This window comes from Atractosteus spatula (genome assembly GCF_055471065.1).
Source record: "Atractosteus spatula isolate fAtrSpa1 chromosome 24 unlocalized genomic scaffold, fAtrSpa1.hap1 SUPER_24_unloc_1, whole genome shotgun sequence".
NCBI classification, from domain to species: Eukaryota; Metazoa; Chordata; class Actinopteri; order Semionotiformes; family Lepisosteidae; genus Atractosteus; species Atractosteus spatula.
This window is the reverse complement of record NW_028296641.1, coordinates 115,429-132,262: the sequence shown is the minus strand read 5'-3', so window position 1 is coordinate 132,262 and position 16,834 is coordinate 115,429. Positions and strand designations below refer to the sequence as shown.

General features: G+C 61.2%; 1 protein-coding gene across 2 annotated transcripts; it reads right to left on the bottom strand.

Moving 5' to 3' along the window:
* Nucleotides 1–692: 692 nt before the first annotated feature.
* sf3b2 (splicing factor 3b, subunit 2) lies at nt 693–11,902 on the bottom strand. 2 transcript variants are annotated; one of them, XM_088908938.1, is made up of 22 exons: nt 11,725–11,902; nt 10,944–10,990; nt 9,406–9,477; nt 9,043–9,291; nt 8,613–8,675; nt 8,317–8,452; nt 7,756–7,862; nt 7,143–7,242; nt 6,768–6,874; nt 6,478–6,681; nt 6,250–6,372; nt 5,838–5,918; nt 5,431–5,658; nt 5,191–5,340; nt 4,473–4,562; nt 4,146–4,253; nt 2,933–3,040; nt 2,057–2,199; nt 1,857–1,958; nt 1,666–1,765; nt 1,059–1,250; nt 693–938 (listed from the first exon to the last, which is right to left on the bottom strand). In XM_088908938.1, the coding sequence occupies exons 1-22, from the start codon at nt 11,852–11,854 to the stop codon at nt 867–869; spliced, it is 2,712 nt and encodes a 903-aa protein (XP_088765064.1). In that variant the 5' UTR covers nt 11,855–11,902; the 3' UTR covers nt 693–866. The 2 variants fall into 2 exon arrangements, with proteins under 2 accessions (XP_088765064.1, XP_088765065.1); XM_088908939.1 differs by lacking the exon at nt 8,613–8,675.
* Nucleotides 11,903–16,834: the final 4,932 nt, after the last annotated feature.

The following is a 16,834-nucleotide window of genomic DNA, read 5'->3' as shown; positions in this document are numbered from 1 at the left end:
TAGACCGGGAGGACAGCTGGTCCGGTGGTTCAGGTCCGGTCTCGTTGGACCGGGAGGACAGCTGGTCCGGTCTCGTTGGACCGGGAGGACAGCTGGTCCGGTGGTTCAGGTCCGGTCTCGTTAGACCGGGAGGACAGCTGGTCCGGTCTCGTTAGACCGGGAGGACAGCTGGTCCGGTGGTTCAGGTCCGGTCTCGTTGGACTGGGAGGACAGCTGGTCCGGTCTCGTTGGACCGGGAGGACAGCTGGTCCGGTGGTTCAGGTCCGGTCTCGTTAGACCGGGAGGACAGCTGGTCCGGTCTCGTTAGACCAGGAGGACAGCTGGTCCGGTGGTTCAGGTCCGGTCTCGTTGGACCGGGAGGACAGCTGGTCCGGTCTCGTTGGACCAGGAGGACAGCTGGTCCGGTGGTTCAGGTCCGGTCTCGTTGGACCGGGAGGACAGCTGGTCCGGTCTCGTTAGACCAGGAGGACAGCTGGTCCGGTGGTTCAGGTCCGGTCTCGTTGGACCGGGAGGACAGCTGGTCCGGTCTCGTTGGACCAGGAGGACAGCTGGTCCAGTGGTTCAGGTCCGGTCTCGTTAGACCGGGAGGACAGCTGGTCCGGTCTCGTTGGACCGGGAGGACAGCTGGTCCGGTGGTTGAGCTGGGTCAGACATCACCCGACATCCTTAAAAAAAAAACCCCATACGAATACATCTAGAGAGCAACTTTATTTACAAAAACAGGGAAGTGTTGTGGCAGCACACAGTGGGATGTAGAAAGAGCAAACGACTATATACTTTTCCGTCCCTCGTCATTTTAAAAACGCAGACAAAGTCCGTGGCGACCGGGAAGGAGCACATCCGGGTCGGAGACTCTTCCTCCGCGGCTAAAACTTGAACTCCTTGTACTTCTTGGCCCCCCCCCTGGTGTCCTGGGGCTGGGCTTTGCGCTTCTTTTGCTGGAGAAGGAGAAGGTCACCCAGTGAGAGCAGAATCACCCTAACACCCCCCCCACCCCGCCTGAACACGGTCCCCCCTACACCCCCAGCCAGCCTAGGCGGCCCCCCCTACGCCCCTACCTTCTGCTTGGCGGCGTGCTCGGCCACCATGTCGCTGAAGTCCTCCTTCTCCACCTGCGCCTGCTGCTCCCGCACGTGCTCCTCGTACTTCTGCGTCATGGCCATGGGGTCCAGCTCCAGCTCCTCGGGCGCCAGCGCCACCTCCACGCCCTGCGACTCCTGCCCGCCCGCGCTCTTCCGGCCTCCCACAGCCTGGGGCAGAGGGGAGGAGGGGTAGAGAGAGAGAGGGGGGAGGGGTAGAGAGGAGAGAGGAGGGGTAGAGAGGAGAGAGATAGAGAGGAGGGAGAGGGAGAGATAGGGAGAGGGGGTAGAAGAGAGAGAGGAGGGGTAGAGAGGGGAGAGATGGAGAGGAGGAGTAGAGAGGGGAGAGATAGAGAGGAGCGAGGGAGGAGAGAGAGAGGAGAGGTAGAGAGGGGAGAGATAGAGGGAGAGGGAGAGGAGGGGTAGAGAGGGGAGGGGTAGAGAGGAGGGAGAGAGGGGAGGGGTAGAGAGGAGGGAGAGAGGGGGGGGAACAGACTCACAGTGAGTGACGCTGACATTAAGACACCAGCTGCCAGGAGTCGAAGCCGACACGCCGCCCGGCTGCCCGTCAGGCAGGCACGCTCACCCCCGACACGTCGTAGATGTGCGTCGACGCCATCATGGCGGTCCCCACGCTGGCCGCCCTCCTCTCCGGCAGCACGGTGAAGAGCTGGGGCGTCTCGTTCCTGCCGGGCAAACACCACGTCAGCGCCGGGCCCGAGCCGCCGCCCCCCCAGCCCCCCGCCCCCCCCCCTCCTGCCCGTCCCGCGCCCTCACCCGTCCATCAGCTCCTCGATCTTCTTCTTCCTCAGCTCGATGAGCTCCGGCGTCTCCATGCCGGCGGGCACGGACGAGAGCCCCCCGGGGGTGATCAGGCCGCTGGCGGGGAGAAGGACAGAGCCGGGGTCAGTCCCGGTCGCTCGCGCAGCCGCGGCCGGCGCCGGACGGGAGCTCGCGGGCCCGCGGGCGCGGCCTACCTGTCGGCGGGGGTGAAGAAGCCCGTCTCGTCAGGCTTGTCCTCGTCGCTCTCCTCCTCCTCCTCTTCCTCCGACGACTCCTCGTCGGACGGCTCCAGCTCCCCCCAGGGGGTGTGGTCCACCTCCTCCTCCTCCGTCTTTGCCTGGGAGGGATAATACATCAGTGAGGGGGTTCGAGTTGAAGGTGACCCCTCAAGCGCCCCAGAGTTCGTCGACACACCTTCGACTTTATAACCCTTCCCAGCCCGGCGAGCAGCAACAGCTCCTCCTCCGAGAGCCGACAGGTGTATCGAAACACTTCAGCTGCGCACAGGTGGACTCCAGCGTCAGGTCATTCATGCGACCTCTGCACCAGAGCTTATTTAGGTGTATCTTAGCAAAGGCGGGGTGAATACTTCTGTAATCAAGCAGTCGTGTGGTCATTTGTAACCGATTAAGAAAAAGCTACAGAGTTGTTCTGGCATTACAGAGCCGTTCCGACTCCAGCGCGCTAGAAAACACGACGTGAAAGGTGCCGAAGGGGGGTGAACACTTTTTGCAGCCGCTGTACAGGTGGGAACGCTTCCTGATGACCAACCGATCACGCACCCCTGCTGAGCAGCGCCCAGTTCCAGCTCCTGTTCTGGACCGGTACGGCAGCCGTGAGGCAGCAGGGGTCCCGGGTGAGCGAGTGTTACCTGTCGCCCGAGGAGATGCGCGAGGACCGGGCGAAGGTCAGATATCTTAACAGACGGAGCCACAGGGTCATAAGGGGCTGTACTTTCTCTTTCACATCACTGGAGAAATCAGAGCCCAAAACCAGCACCGCGGGTTCGAGCTGGACGACAACAGGAGGCCCGCTGGCCTGGCCCGGCCCGGCCCCGGCGAGGTCCGCACCTGGAAGTCCCCGGCGTTGGTCCCGAACACGTCCCCGTACAGCGGCTTCCCCGTCTCGTCCACGGGAGGCTTCCCCCAGCCGCCGGCGTGGTACCCGAACGAGCAGCCCTGAGAGAGACGGAGAGAGAGACGGGCTGAGCGGACGCGGTCCCGGGTTCGAGAGCGCCGCCCCGACAGGCCCCGCCACAGACGGCAGCCCACCCCCCCGAACCACCACAGCGCCCCCCGGGTCCCTAAACCCCAGCACCCCCCTTCCCCCTAAAACCCCAGCCCCCCGCCCAACATTCCTAAACCCCAGCACCCCCTTTCCCCTAAATCACCACCTCCCCCACATTCCTAAACCCCAGCACCCCCTTTCCCCTAAATCACCACCTCCCCCACACTCCTAGACCCCAGCACCCCCCTTCCCCCTAAAACCCCAGCCCCCCGCCCAACATTCCTAAACCCCAGCACCCCCTTTCCCCTAAATCACCACCTCCCCCACATTCCTAAATCACCACCTCCCCCACATTCCTAAACCCCAGCACCCTTTCCCCTAAATCACCACCTCCCCCACACTCCTAGACCCCAGCACCCCCCTTCCCCCTAAAACCCCAGCCCCCCGCCCAACATTCCTAAACCCCAGCACCCCCCTTCCCCCTAAAACCCCACCCCCCCGCCCCACATTCCTAACCCCCCCCACCTTTCCCCTAAATCACCAGCCCCCCCCACATTCCTAAACCCCCCCCACCTTTCCCCTAAATCACCAGCCCCCCCCCACATTCCTAAACCCCCCCCACCTTTCCCCTAAATCACCACCTCCCCAACACTCCTAGACCCCAGCACCCCCCTTCCCCCTAAAACCCCAGCCCCCCATTCCTAAACCCCAGCACCCCCCTTCCCCCTAAAACCCCAGCCCCCCGCCCCACATTCCTAACCCCCCCCACCTTTCCCCTAAATCACCAGCCCCCCCCACATTCCTAAACCCCCCCCCCCACCTTTCCCCTAAAACCCCAGCCCCCCGCCCCACATTCCTAAACCCCCCCCCACCTTTCCCCTAAATCACCAGCCCCCCCCCTTTGCCAAGATGCCAAGCGGCGCCCCAGTGTCGCTCCACGCCCTCATCTCAGCGCCACTCCGCCTCGCAGGACAAGACACACGGCGAGCGCCACGACAACCCCCGAGGGGCCTGGGGCCCGCACGAGCCCGTCTCCCGCGGGCGCGAGCGGCTCACCTCCGGGATGGGCGAGTTCAGCCCCGGGATCTTGAGGTTGGGGTAGGAGGGCGGGGGTCCGTATCGCTGCATGGCGATGAGCCAGGGAGGGGGCACCTTGTGGGAGTTCTGCAGAGACAAAGGCAGGGGGAGAGAGAGAGAGAGGCACAGGTGAGTGGGGGATACCGCTCCCACAGATCCCGTCTGTGCTCCCAGATCGACCAACAGAGCGACAGGGGCCTCATGCACACTGTCCTCGGGGAGCCCTGGTGAACCCCAGCGTTCCAACACACCCACCCCCCCCCCCCACCACCACCACCCTCGAGAACGGGAGAGGGCGCCCCCTACCGGTCCCACGGGCATTCCCAGAGCGATCCGCAGCTCGTCCGACAGGTCTCCCGGCTTCTTCTCCTTCAGCCTGGTCTCGAACTCCTTGCCCTGCGGGGGAGAGGGAAGAGCACCAGCCCTGAGATCCGACGCGTTTTGCCCGGTTTCCTGCTTTCCCCAAGCAGCCCCCTGGTTCTCAGTGTCCCTGGAATCACTCACTACTGCGTGGGATTCGGCAGCTCCCAGCAACAACTCCCGTGAAGTCACTGCTGGGGAGAAAGCAGGGAACGAGGACACGCCCCCCAGACACGCCCAGCTGCCACGCCCCGGCTGCCACACCCCCCTCCTCCAGGCAGGCCCCGGCTGCCACACCCCATGACCAACCCCCCCAGACACTCCCCGGCTGCCACACCCCCCTCCTCCAGACACGCCCCGGCCAGACGCTCAAGTTTCTCGGCACGGCGATCAAGCACCCCAGGGCCTTGTGGGAGCCTGCGTGTGGCCTGGAGGAGTGGCGTCTCTCTCCCCGGCGTCGCCGCGCTCCAACAGGCCCCCAGGGAAACCTGGCTGGATGAATCCAGAACCGCGGCCGCCCCCTTCCCTGACTGCGCCCCGCAAAGTGCCGCTGCTTCACCCCCAAACAAGCACGTGCCTTCCCTGGCTAGCCCATGGGGGTGGGGGGCTTCCCAGCAGACGCCGCAGGGCCCCGAGGTCACCCCCCCTACCCCACCCTGCCTACCTCGTAGTACAGGTCGCCGTGGATGGTGAGCTTGGGCTTGATCTGCCACTTGAAGAAGGCGTCGTGCAGCTTCTGGTAGTCGATGTCGATCTTGCCCATCTTGGGGCGCACCTTCTCCCGCATCTTCGTCTTCATCGTCTTGGCCTCCTCCTGCACGGAGAGAGGAGGGGGACAGGTGAGTGAGGACCGCCCCGCCCCCACCCCGATGCAGCCCCCCCCCAGGCGGGAAGGCTCGCTCACCTTCTCCTGCAGCGCCTCCCTCATCTCCTGGATGCCGGTGCGCTTGATGAACTCGGGCAGCTCGAAGGGCGGCTTCTCGATCCCCCGCTTGCCCTGCAGGTACTTCCTCTTGAAGCACCAGTGCCGCGGCACGGGCACCGTGTTCCGCGTGGCCTTCAGGTGCACCAGCAGCTTGGGCTCCTGCGCCGTCACGTCGTGCATCTCCACCACGTCCGGCCGCGCCACCAGCTGGGCGAGAGAGCGGACAGGGGACCGTCAGGCCGCACCCCGGCACCGCCCAAAAGGAACCGAGCTCCCGCCATTCTCACAAAGGGGCAGCACCCACCCTCCGGCTCTGCACGACGGTCAAAGGTCACAGCCAGGGGTTAAAGGCCGCATTAACAGGTTAAAGGTCACGGGGGGGATACCTGCTTGAGCTCGGCCACGGTCAGCCTGTTCATCCGCCTCAGCTTCTTCTTGGACATCTTGGGGGCATCCTGCCGGGTTTCCTGGAGAGCGACAAGCATGGTCAGGACCGGCGCACAGGGGACAGACACACAGGGGACAGCACAGACAGGGACCCCAGACACACAGGGGACAGGGACCCCAGACACACAGGGGACAGCACAGACGGGGACCCCAGACACACAGGGGACAGGGACCCCATGCACACAGGGGACAGCACAGACGGGGACCCCAGACACACAGGGGACGGCACAGATGGGGACCCCAGACACACAGGGGACGGCACAGATGGGGACCCCAGACACACAGGGGACGGGGACTCCAGACACACAGGGGACAGCACAGACGGGGATGCCCGAAAGGGGGCGCTCTCACCTCGTCACTGTCATCGCTGTCCTTCTTCTCCTCCTCAAACCCCTTCTTCTTCACCATCGCGGTCTCCTGCCGCTCCGCCTTCTCCGGCTCCTTCTCCTTCTCCTTCTTCACGTCGTCCGTGAGCTGCGGGAGACAGGCGCGTCACCAGCCTGGCGCAGCGCGGCAGGGCGCCCACACCCCCACGCCACGAAGCGCGGCACAAGCCTTCCCATCACTCCCCGTGCTCACCTTGAAGGCCTCGAAGATGCGCTTGAAGAAGATGTAGTTGGGGTCGTAGATCTCGGGCTCCTCCGTGACGTACTCGATCTCCACCTCGGGCTCGCTGTCCCGCCCGCTGCCCGGCGCCGCCTCCGTCCCCGGCTCCCCGTTCGCCTCGCCGCCCGCCCGCGCCGCCCTCTTCTTCTTCTTCCGGTTCCTGCGCTTCCGGCTTTTCTGCAAGCGACCGGAGAGGTGACTCCTGGGGCCCGCGCACGGCGACGGGGCGCGGCGCGGGCCCTCCGCCGGCGGCTCACACTCACGTCTTTCTTGGAGACGCCGGCCTCCTCCTCCTCCTCTTCCTCCGCCTCCGACAGCGTGGCGGCCGCCGAGGGCTTCGCCTCCACCTCGCCGCCGCCCTCCTCCTCCTCTGGAAGAGAGAGAGAGACAGGAGGCGTTTGTTTACACGAAGAGAGGTGGGAGTCTGGAACAAGCTGGCACAGCACTGCTGTGGAAGGCAGAAACCGTCCGAGAAAGGGTCGCATGGGCTCCTCCAATAAAAAGAGGAGATACTGGACACAAAGGGTGGCGGGAGTGTGGAACTAGCTGCCCAGGGGTAATGCTCTCGTACTCGAAGCAGAAGGGGCTGGGCGAGACCCTGGGAAGTCGACGAGCTGCAACGCGGACCGCGGCCTCACCTGGTGCCAAGCTGCTGAGCTGCTCCTGCCTCATCTCCTTCAGCTGCAGGATCTTCTCCAGCACCTGGGGGATCTTCGGGCCCACTCCGGTCTCGTCCACCTGGTACACAGCCACCAGCGCAGAGGGTCAGCGCCACTGCCCTCACGGAGGGAGGGGATCAGGACAGCACCCACTGCCGCCCGCCCGCAGGACAGAGCTCCACCAGGAGGGCAGCGACCACAAGGCCCCGCTGGGCCTCCGGCTCCTGTCCCACTCTGTGTTCTCCCCCCTCTCTCTCTCGCTGTGTCTCCTGTCCTGCCCTGTGTTATGACTGAGGGACTCTCTGTGTTCTCCCCCCTCTCTCTCGCTGTGTCTCCTGTCCTGCCCTGTGTTATTACTGAGGGACTCTCCCCTCTCACTGCGTCTCCTGTCCTGTTGTGTGTTATTGACTAAGATGTCCTCTGTGATCTCCTTCCTCACTGCGTCTCCTGTCCTGTTGTGTGTAATTGACTAAGATGTCCTCTGTGATCTCCTCCCTCACTGCGTCTCCTGTCCTGTTGTTTGCGCCGAGTACTGAGGGACTCTCTGTGATCTCCTCTTTCTGTGTCTCCTGTCGCGCTCCGTGTGCAGTACCTCTCTGATGTCCTCCCCAGGAGGAGGGGGGGGTCCTCTCTGTGGCCTCTGGAGTGGGGGGGGCCCCACTGAGATCCCGGGAGGCGGGGGGTTGTTGGGGGCCATGCCTGGAAAGGGACAAGAAAAGCCAACGACCGCGTCTGTCAGCCGGCGAGCAAAGACTTCTGGGATCAACCTGCCGAACAGCCCGCCCGCGGTCACAGAACACAAGACGGGTCACAAACGAGGGGATCCAGCCCGTCTGAAGGGTGGTAAAACCGGGGTCTCGCCCAGGTCGCCCACAAGGAGGGCGGTTACACCCCCCAAGGCCCGCCTGGCCGCTCGGGGGCCTCAGAGAGGCTAACTTACACAAACTCCTGTCTCAGCGCGCCTCTAAAACGAGCTCTGTGGCTCTCCCAACCCTCCGAGCACGAGCACGAGCACGAGCTGTGGGGTCCCCCAGAATCTGTCCCGAGGGGATCCCCTCGACCGTGCCGTCGCAGCTAAATGGGAACAGACCCCCCCCCGGGACCTGTACCCCGGCTCTCAGCTGGTGGGCGCGGTGCCCAGGGCGCGACTCACCTCGCATGGGGTTGAGCTGGGGCAGCGGGGGCAGCATGGGAGGGCGGGGCCCAGGCTCCGGCAGCCGGGGGGGCGGGGCGCCCTGCTGCATCTTCACCAGGCCCTGCTGGCGCTCGTGCTCCAGCAGCACCGCGGCCTGGGGGGAGTTCAGTCCGCGGTCAGGCACGAGAACACAGCCGCACAGACTGCGCGGGGAAACACACGCGCGCACACACACACTGGCAAAGCCCCTTTGGGCCAGGAGCTGTTCCCTCAGTCAGACTTCCCCCCGCCCCCTCCTCCCCCCACCTCCTCACCCTCTGCTGCTCTTCCAGCAGCTCCTGCTCCTTCATCTGCTCCTCCACGGACCGGGCGTCCCCCTGGAAAACAGCCAGCGCTCAGTGACGCCCCCGGACTACACCCCTGGCTCCCACCCCCCCCACTCCTGCAAGCAACCCACGATCTGAGCCAAGCTCAGGGGACAGAATGGGGTCCCCCCTCCCCCCCCAGGACACCCGCGTGATGGCGAACCCTGCGCCCCGCCTGCTGCTTGCCAGCACTCCGAGCTGGCCCTCCTGCGGGGGGCGCCGCTGAGCTCAGCTCCCCGTGCCGCCAACAGCTGGGATGAGCGACAATCTCAATCCAGGCGGCAGGAAGCGGGACAGCCGGCAGAGAGAGATTCCTCTCCGCTGGAGGGGGGGGGGGGGCTGGAGGACACACGCGACGGGGACACCGGCGCCCCCCTACCTGTGGCTGCTGGGGTGGCGGCGGCGGCGGGGGCTGCGGCTTCGCCCTCTCCTCCTCCTGCAGCAGCATGGCGGCGCGCTGCTGGGCCATCTTCAGGTGCTCCTCCTGGGACAGGCTGCCGGGGTCCAGCAGGGGCATGCGCAGGCCCGGGGGCGGGGGCACCCCCATCATCCCCAGGGCCGGGAACATCCCCGGGGGAGGGGGAGGGGGCAGAGGGAGAGGCATGGGGGGCATGGGCAGGCCGGGCATCTGTAGGAGGGGGGGGAGACCAGCAAGAGGGGGGCAGAAAGGGCAGCATTATTATCGGAGAATCGCTTACAAACTCCCTGCTTGGGGTCCCTCCCACACCCCGGGCACACTCACCTGGGCCGGCAGGGGGGCCACCACATCTCCATCGCCGGCCTGCAGCGTGGGCTTGGTCAGCATCATCCCCGTCTGGAAGGGCAGACACAACGTCAGACGGGACAGGGAGAGGGGCTGCAGCAGAGCCTGGCACTGCTGGAGCAGGACTGTCAGACCTGGGCACTGCCAGCCCATCTGGACCCAGAACAGCAGAGCCTGGCACTCCTGGAGCAGGGCTGTCAGACCTGGGAACTGCCAGCCCATCTGGACCCAGAACAGCAGAGCCTGGCACTGCTGGAGCAGGGCTGTCAGTCCTGGGCACTGCCAGCCCATCTGGACCCAGAACAGCAGAGCCTGGCACTGCTGGAGCAGGACTGTCAGACCTGGGCACTGCCAGCCCATCTGGACCCAGAACAGCAGAGCCTGGCACTGCTGGAGCAGGACTGTCAGACCTGGGCACTGCCAGCCCATCTGGACCCAGAACAGCAGAGCCTGGCACTGCTGGAGCAGGACTGTCAGTCCTGGGCACTAACAGTCAATCTGGACAAGACCAGAGTCATGGTTTTTCACCAGAAAGCCAGGCCTCAGGGAAACAAGAACTACTTCTCACTCAACAACAACACACTGAAGCACACATCCAGCTACACACACCTCAGTCTGACCATCAGCTCATTTGGGAGTTTTGACCTGGCAGTGAAGGCACGAGGGAGAAGGCACTCAGGGCTTTCTACACAATAAGAAGGAGGCTCTTAAACATCAACCCACCAACAAGAATCTGGTTCCAAATATTTCAAAGTGTAATCCAACCCATTGCCCTATACGGCAGTGAAGTGTGGGGTCCCCTCACAGACCAGGATTACACCCAATGGGACAAACACCCCACAGAAACTCTGCACATGGAGATCTGTAGAAACATCCTCCGTGTGCAGAGAAAAACACCTAACAACGGGTGCAGGGCCGAATTAGGCCAGTACCCACTATTGATAAACATACAGAAAAGAGTATTAAAGTATTGGCTACACCTAAAACACACCAACCAAAACTCCTACCACCACAAAGCCATGCTGAGCCAAGAGCTGAGCCCAAAACAGAGCCCCCCGAGCCAGCTGGTCCTGAGGCTCACTGACCCGAGCCGCAGTGACAGAGATGCACTTCCTACTGCACTGTGACAGATACTCTGGGATTAGAGAAACATTCTTCCCTAAACTCAGAAATCTAGTCCCAGAGTTCCCACACCTGCCAGAATCACAACGGGTCCCAATCCTACTGGGAATGGGAGGAGGGAACTCAGTGGAACTGGCAGCCCAGTGTGTGATCTCCTGTCCCAGCCTGAGGAACAGTGAGCCTGTCTCCCAGTAATGCTTCATATGTTTGCATGTAACTATATATAGATGGGTCTGTATTGTGAAATTCCTGTAAATGTCTGGAGATTTTATGCAAGTTGTATTTGCTTTGGCAGCACTGATCTCTTCATTGGTCATGCCAACAAAGCATCTTGAATTGAACTGAGAGAGTGAGACAGGTCACTGTATCAATCACGTCAGACAGAACATACTCACCTGCATCACATAGGCCTTCAGTCTGTCAATCATCTCCTCTCTGGGGCCTGAGGACAGAGACAACATCAGTCCAGAACTGTCACTGAGCAAAGACACAGCCACAGCACAAGATAACCACAAGTACCCCCAATACCGTCAGGCTGACTGTGAGAGTGTACTGGTTCTGTCTAAGTAACAAATCCTAAATTCTGATAGAGCATGTAATGCACTAAGACCTGGGTTTCTACTGGCACTGGGGCTGAGCTGGGAAACTGCAGGACTGAGGTCTGGGGTTCAGCTGAGCTGGGAAACTGCAGGGCTGAGGTCTGGGGTTCACCTGAGCTGGGAAACTGCAGGGCTGAGGTCTGGGGTTCACCTGGCTCTGCAGCTGAGATGGGAAACTGCAGGACTTGGAAATAAATATAAATAGCTACAGAGATGGCCAACGGATGGTCTGTTAAGCCTCCGGTGTTTACAGCAGCTAACAAAAGCAATTTCTTTAAAAGCGCTTTTATATCACAGCCCCCTTTCACGAACTAAAGGCTCGCCGAGAGACTCCGCGGCGCCAAACCGTGAAGCCAAGACGCGCAAAACCTGAATGAAAAGATGTGTTTCTGACGGTTCTGTACAAGGGTACGCCATAGAAATGAACCCGAGCAACCTGAACGCCGGGTTCCCCAGACGCCCGCCCACCGCCACTGGCGCCGGCCTGCTCGGGTGGACTGACCACTCGAGCCCGAGGCTTCGGCGCAAGGCCTCGGCCTTTCCCCCTCCCTCCACGGAGCCCGCGCTTTACACTCACCCATTGTGGGGGCTCCAATCTCAGCTAGCTTGGCTTGAAGCTCCGGGACGCTCCATGTGTTCAGGACAGCAACGGAGCTGCCGAGGTCCGGCGGAGCTTGCTCGGTGCCGGGCGGTACATCAGTCGCCATGGCTGGATCACAGAAACAACAAGCGAGGCAGGAACGGAAACCAAACGAGCGCTCTCAGAGGATCATGGGAACTGCGTCTCTCGACCGGAAACGGCGGTCCTGCGGCCTTGTGGGATTTGTAGTTCTAGCAGGCGACCACAAAACCGAGTCACTTTCTGAACAGATCAAATGCAGTTCTTCTACCTACTGTACATGAAAGCGACCAAAAAAAAAAAAAAAACTAGAGGTTTGTAATACTGCTAAATATCTTGTAATCATTTAGCACACTGACACACTGATGAAGAGTGGGACTGTCACAAGCACCTTTTAATGTACACATGCTGACGCGCACACTGACACACAGCATCAATGCACAGAAACACTCAACTGCAGTTCTATACATTCATCCTGCTAATTAACTAACGAAGGACTTGACTGAAGCAGTTTTTGTGGACAGATGTTTATTCTTCACAGCATCCCCCTTCCTCACTCCAGAGCCCCCGCAGGGTCTGTCCGGTCCTGCCCTGGACCAGCTGCCCCCGCCGGCCTCCCCAGGACCAGGACCAGGACCGACCCGTTTTGGGGTGCCCCGGCAGCGTTCTGGGGCGCAGGCTGGGGTCCTCCACCTCTCTCTCAGTCGAAAACATCGTCAAACTCGTCGGGCACTTCCGGGGGCGCGGAGCCGGGCTTCGGAGTAGCGGGAGCTCGGGTTCCCGGATCGGTGCTGTCCGCGGAGTCCCTCCGGAGCGCTGCAGGAGACGGACACACGGTCACTGACCAGCCAGGGTGGACAGCTAGGGCTCATACAGGGGGAAGAGCAAGCTACCACTGAGCAGAACTGACCTTTGCTCTGGGCAGCGAGAGTGCCGCTGTGATTCACCCTGAAAGTGCAAGGGAAAAACTCTTAGAAAGAAACATCCTTTAGAGATCATTCTACTGACAGACTTCAGGAACTTCACTGTGGTCCTCTGTACAGCGCAGTAGAGCCCAGTGAGATCAGGGTAAAAACGCAGTACAGCGCAGTAGAGCCCAGTGAGATCAGGGTAAAAGCACAGTACAGCGCAGTACAGCCCAGTGAGATCAGGGTAAAAGCACAGTACAGCGCAGTAGAGCCCAGTGAGATCAGGCTAAAAGCACAGTCCAGCGCAGTAAAGCCCAGTGAGATCAGGGTAAAAGCACAGTACAGCGCAGTAGAGCCCAGTGAGATCAGGCTAAAAGCACAATACAGCACAGTAGAGCCCAGTGAGATCGGGGTAAAAATGCAGTACAGCGCAGTAGAGCCCAGTGAGATCAGGGTAAAAACGCAGTACAGCGCAGTAGAGCCCAGTGAGATCAGGGTAAAAACGCAGTACAGCGCAGTAGAGCCCAGTGAGATCAGGGTAAAAGCACAGTACAGCGCAGTAGAGCCCAGTGAGATCGGGGGAAAAACGCAGTACAGCGCAGTAGAGCCCAGTGAGATCGGGGTAAAAGCACAGTACAGCGCAGTAGAGCCCAGTGAGATCGGGGTAAAAGCACAGTACAGCGCAGTAGAGCCCAGTGAGATCAGGCTAAAAGCACAATACAGCACAGTAGAGCCCAGTGAGATCGGGGTAAAAATGCAGTACAGCGCAGTAGAGCCCAGTGAGATCAGGGTAAAAACGCAGTACAGCGCAGTAGAGCCCAGTGAGATCAGGGTAAAAGCACAGTCCAGCGCAGTAGAGCCCAGTGAGATCAGGGTAAAAACGCAGTACAGCGCGGTAGAGCCCAGTGAGATCAGGGTGAAATATGGTACGTGTGGATGGTGGTGAACAGGTGTTCACTTGCCTCTCTTTCCCTGGTGCTGGTGGGACCTGGCAGCTCCCTGTTACTGTGAGCTACAGCACCCCCACCTGTGAGAGAGACACAAGACACCTGTCTCCCCAAAACCAGGGCTGGCGGGGCCCCCCTCCCCAGACTGAAATTGCCCGCGGCCTTTCAGACGGATTCGGTCGGGAGGAGGCGTTCCTGTGCGGTCAGACCCCCCGCCCCCAGCGCACGCGCACCTGTCCGGCGTGCCCCCGGGGCGCTCCCCCGCGGCAGGGACGGGCGGCGGGCACCCCTCCTTCCTCCCGGAGTGGCTCCCCTCCTCTTCCTCGGCTCTGCCAGGAGAAAGCCCCTGTCAGTGACTCTGAGCTACTTCGATGAGCTCATTCGCCCGGACACTGAGGCGGGCGCCGGCGGGGACATTCAGGGAGGGGGGGGGGGGGGCATACAGACTCCACACAGAAGGATCTCTGGAACTGAATTCTGCAAGTAAATCCTCATTCTAACGTCGTTTTTAACACACACTTGACACGCCAGTGCCTGTGGAAGCGAGAGGCTGGTGTGGTGGTGGACTGTCGCTGGATGGACACTCACGTCTGACCAGAAGACGTTTTGGGATCTTCCTGTGGAGCCAGGAGAGCTTCGATCTCATCGCTGTCATCTTCATCTTCATCATAATCATCATCATCGTCATCGTCATCGTCCCCTTTGCTCTTGATGTCGTTGGAGGTGCTCACACCCACTTCCTCCTCCTCCTCCTCCTCCTCAGAGCTCCTCCGCTGACCCGCGATGCCCTGGGAGTTGACCGCAGACCCTGGGTCAGGTGACAAACAGAGCAACCACCTCAGTGCAAAGACGCTATTTTCCTAAGGAGAGACCTAGCAGGACAGCCCAGCCCGCCCTCTCCCCCTCCTCCTGTGTCTTTTGTTAAAGACAATGCCCGGGCTTCTTACAGGAAGCAGAGATCCTGGGATCACGACTGGAGTGATTACATTACACACAGTGCTACCCAGCCATGTTGTCGAAGAAACAGCTGGACAAGATCCAAAGGGTTTCTCATTGTTGGTGAATATTCTTGTTTTTATTAAATTAGGGGTCTCCAAGTCAGGTCCTGGGGAGCCCCAGCCCAGTGTGTCCTACAGATCCCCTGTTTCTAGAGTTTGGCCACACCCGTCAGCTCCTGATGGCCAAGCCAGTGGTTTATTCCATTAAGAGAACCGCAGTCCTTGAGGACGGAAGAGGACTTAGGTCCTCAGTCCTCAATAACCCCTAAATTGGTTAATTTGACCAATCATGGGTTTAATTGTTCACAGTGAGGTCGCTCCAGATCTTTAGAAACAGGTGGCATTAAAGGTTGTTTTAAATTGTTAACATTTTCAGTGCACCTGCACCCTCATCATCAATAATCAATCATCAATCATCGGTCATCAATCAATCAAGTCATCAATCTCATCAATCTCATCAATCCGCGGCCGCGAGGGACCCACCCGTCACGCCGCCGGCGTCCGCGCCCGTCTCCCGGTGGCCCTCGCTGCTCTCTGGTGCCGCCCTGCGGTGGTGGAGAGGAGCCCAGGTGAGCTGTGGATCGGGCCGGGAGCAGGAGCTCTCTCCCCCTGGCCCAGAGAGATCTTCCCAGGTTATATCCCTGCTGGCTCATCGCGACGGGCGCCGCGTGTGCACGCCTCTCAGGAATAACACAAAACCGACCCACCGAAAGGTCAACAGCTCGACACGAGCAGGGGATTGCGAAACCCGGATCCCCCACAGTACAGGGGCCGTGGCTCAGGGTCTTAATTGTGTAATTGATTTATGAATGAGGGCGGCCCTGGGTTCGATTCTGGACCTGGGCAGCCGTCTGTGTGGAGCTTGCATGTTCTCTCTGGGCTTCAGTGGGTTTCCTCCAGGTGCTCCAGTTTCCTGCCACAGTCTACAGACATGCTGGGAGGTGAATTGGCTTCTTGGGAAACTGGCCGTGTGTGTGTGTGTGTGTGTGTGTGTGTGTCTGGAAAGCGATTGGAAAACGGATGGTAGGATTAATCAATTCACTAACTACACCAGGGAGCCGACTCCTGGGAAAACCTGGCACGGAGTGGACTGGGAGCGGAGGAGGCACCGGGCCACTGGCGGTGCTGAACCAGATGGGGGCGCTAGCTGCCTCTGACAGATAGCAGGGAGGAAAGTGGGAAACGGGTAACCCAGAGTGGTCCGGGCCGAGCTCGCACCTGACGCCCAGCGGGGAGCTGACAATTCTGTCTTCGGAGTCTGTCCCCTCGCTGTCCCGCTTCTCCTCCTCCTCCTCCTCCTCCTCTTCCTCTCCGTCGCTCTCCGGATCTTCCTGCTCGTCTGGCGCCCCTGTGTCCGTGCGGCACCCCTCCTGGCGGTCTGGGGTCTCTGCTTCACTCGGGCTGCCGTTGGACCCCTCCTCTGCAGACGCCCCCTCTCGCTCGCTGGTGACGCCCCCCAGCTCCCCCCCTCTCCTGGGATGGCTCGGGCTCCCCGCCCCGCCGCTGACCTCTGACCCCGCCTCGCTCTCGCCTGGGTCGCTCCCCTCCGTCTCTGCCCCCACCCACCCTCTAGCCCCGGCGTCAGACAGCTGCAGTTCCCCTATGTCTCCAGCAGGTGGCAGCGGTCCGCTCTCAGTCTCAGAAGCGGACTCACTGGTGCTCGTCTCTGACGGCCTGGCCCTGCCTGGGGTGCCTCGAACCAGGGGCCTCTCGTATGACTTATCCTCTGCACTGGAGTCTGTGAGCGCAGCGTCTCGGGGCTGTCCAAGGTCCCTAAAACCATGAAGAGAGGTCACCCCCAGTGCAGTGTGACCCCCGGCCCTGACCCCACTGGACACCCCAGTGCAGTGTCCCCCAGCACTGACCCCACTGGACACCCCAATGCAGTGTGACCCCCCTGTGCTGACCCCACTATATTCCCGTGTAGCTCTGTGCCGATATCCCAGATCAGTGCTCCTCACTCCCTGTCCTGGAGAGTCACATGGGCTCCAGTCTTTATTCCAGCTCAAACTGATCCCAGTTACAGCTGTTTCCGGGTTCCAGTCACCAAGGAGCTCAGCTTCCCTGTAAAAGCAGCAGGCCTGGGACTTTCCGGGAGCAGGGAGTGAGGACCGTGGTCCCAGATATTTCCTTTTCCCGCAGCAAAGAGATCACAGAGGGTTACTTACTCCCGGGAGGAAGATCGCTCCTCCGGCCCCTGTCTCTGCGGATTCCT

Bases quoted from the DNA above. Each gene is read 5' to 3' on its own strand.
- sf3b2 (XM_088908938.1), bottom strand. From the start codon at position 11,854: ATGGCGACTGATGTACCGCCCGGCACCGAGCAAGCTCCGCCGGACCTC. The intron at 9,478-10,943 runs GTGAGTATGTTC...CTGCCCTTCCAG, and splicing joins TGAAGGCCTATGTGATGCAG to ACGGGGATGATGCTGACCAA. The intron at 5,919-6,249 runs GTGAGAGCGCCC...GTCGCTCTCCAG, and splicing joins ACAGCGATGACAGTGACGAG to GAAACCCGGCAGGATGCCCC.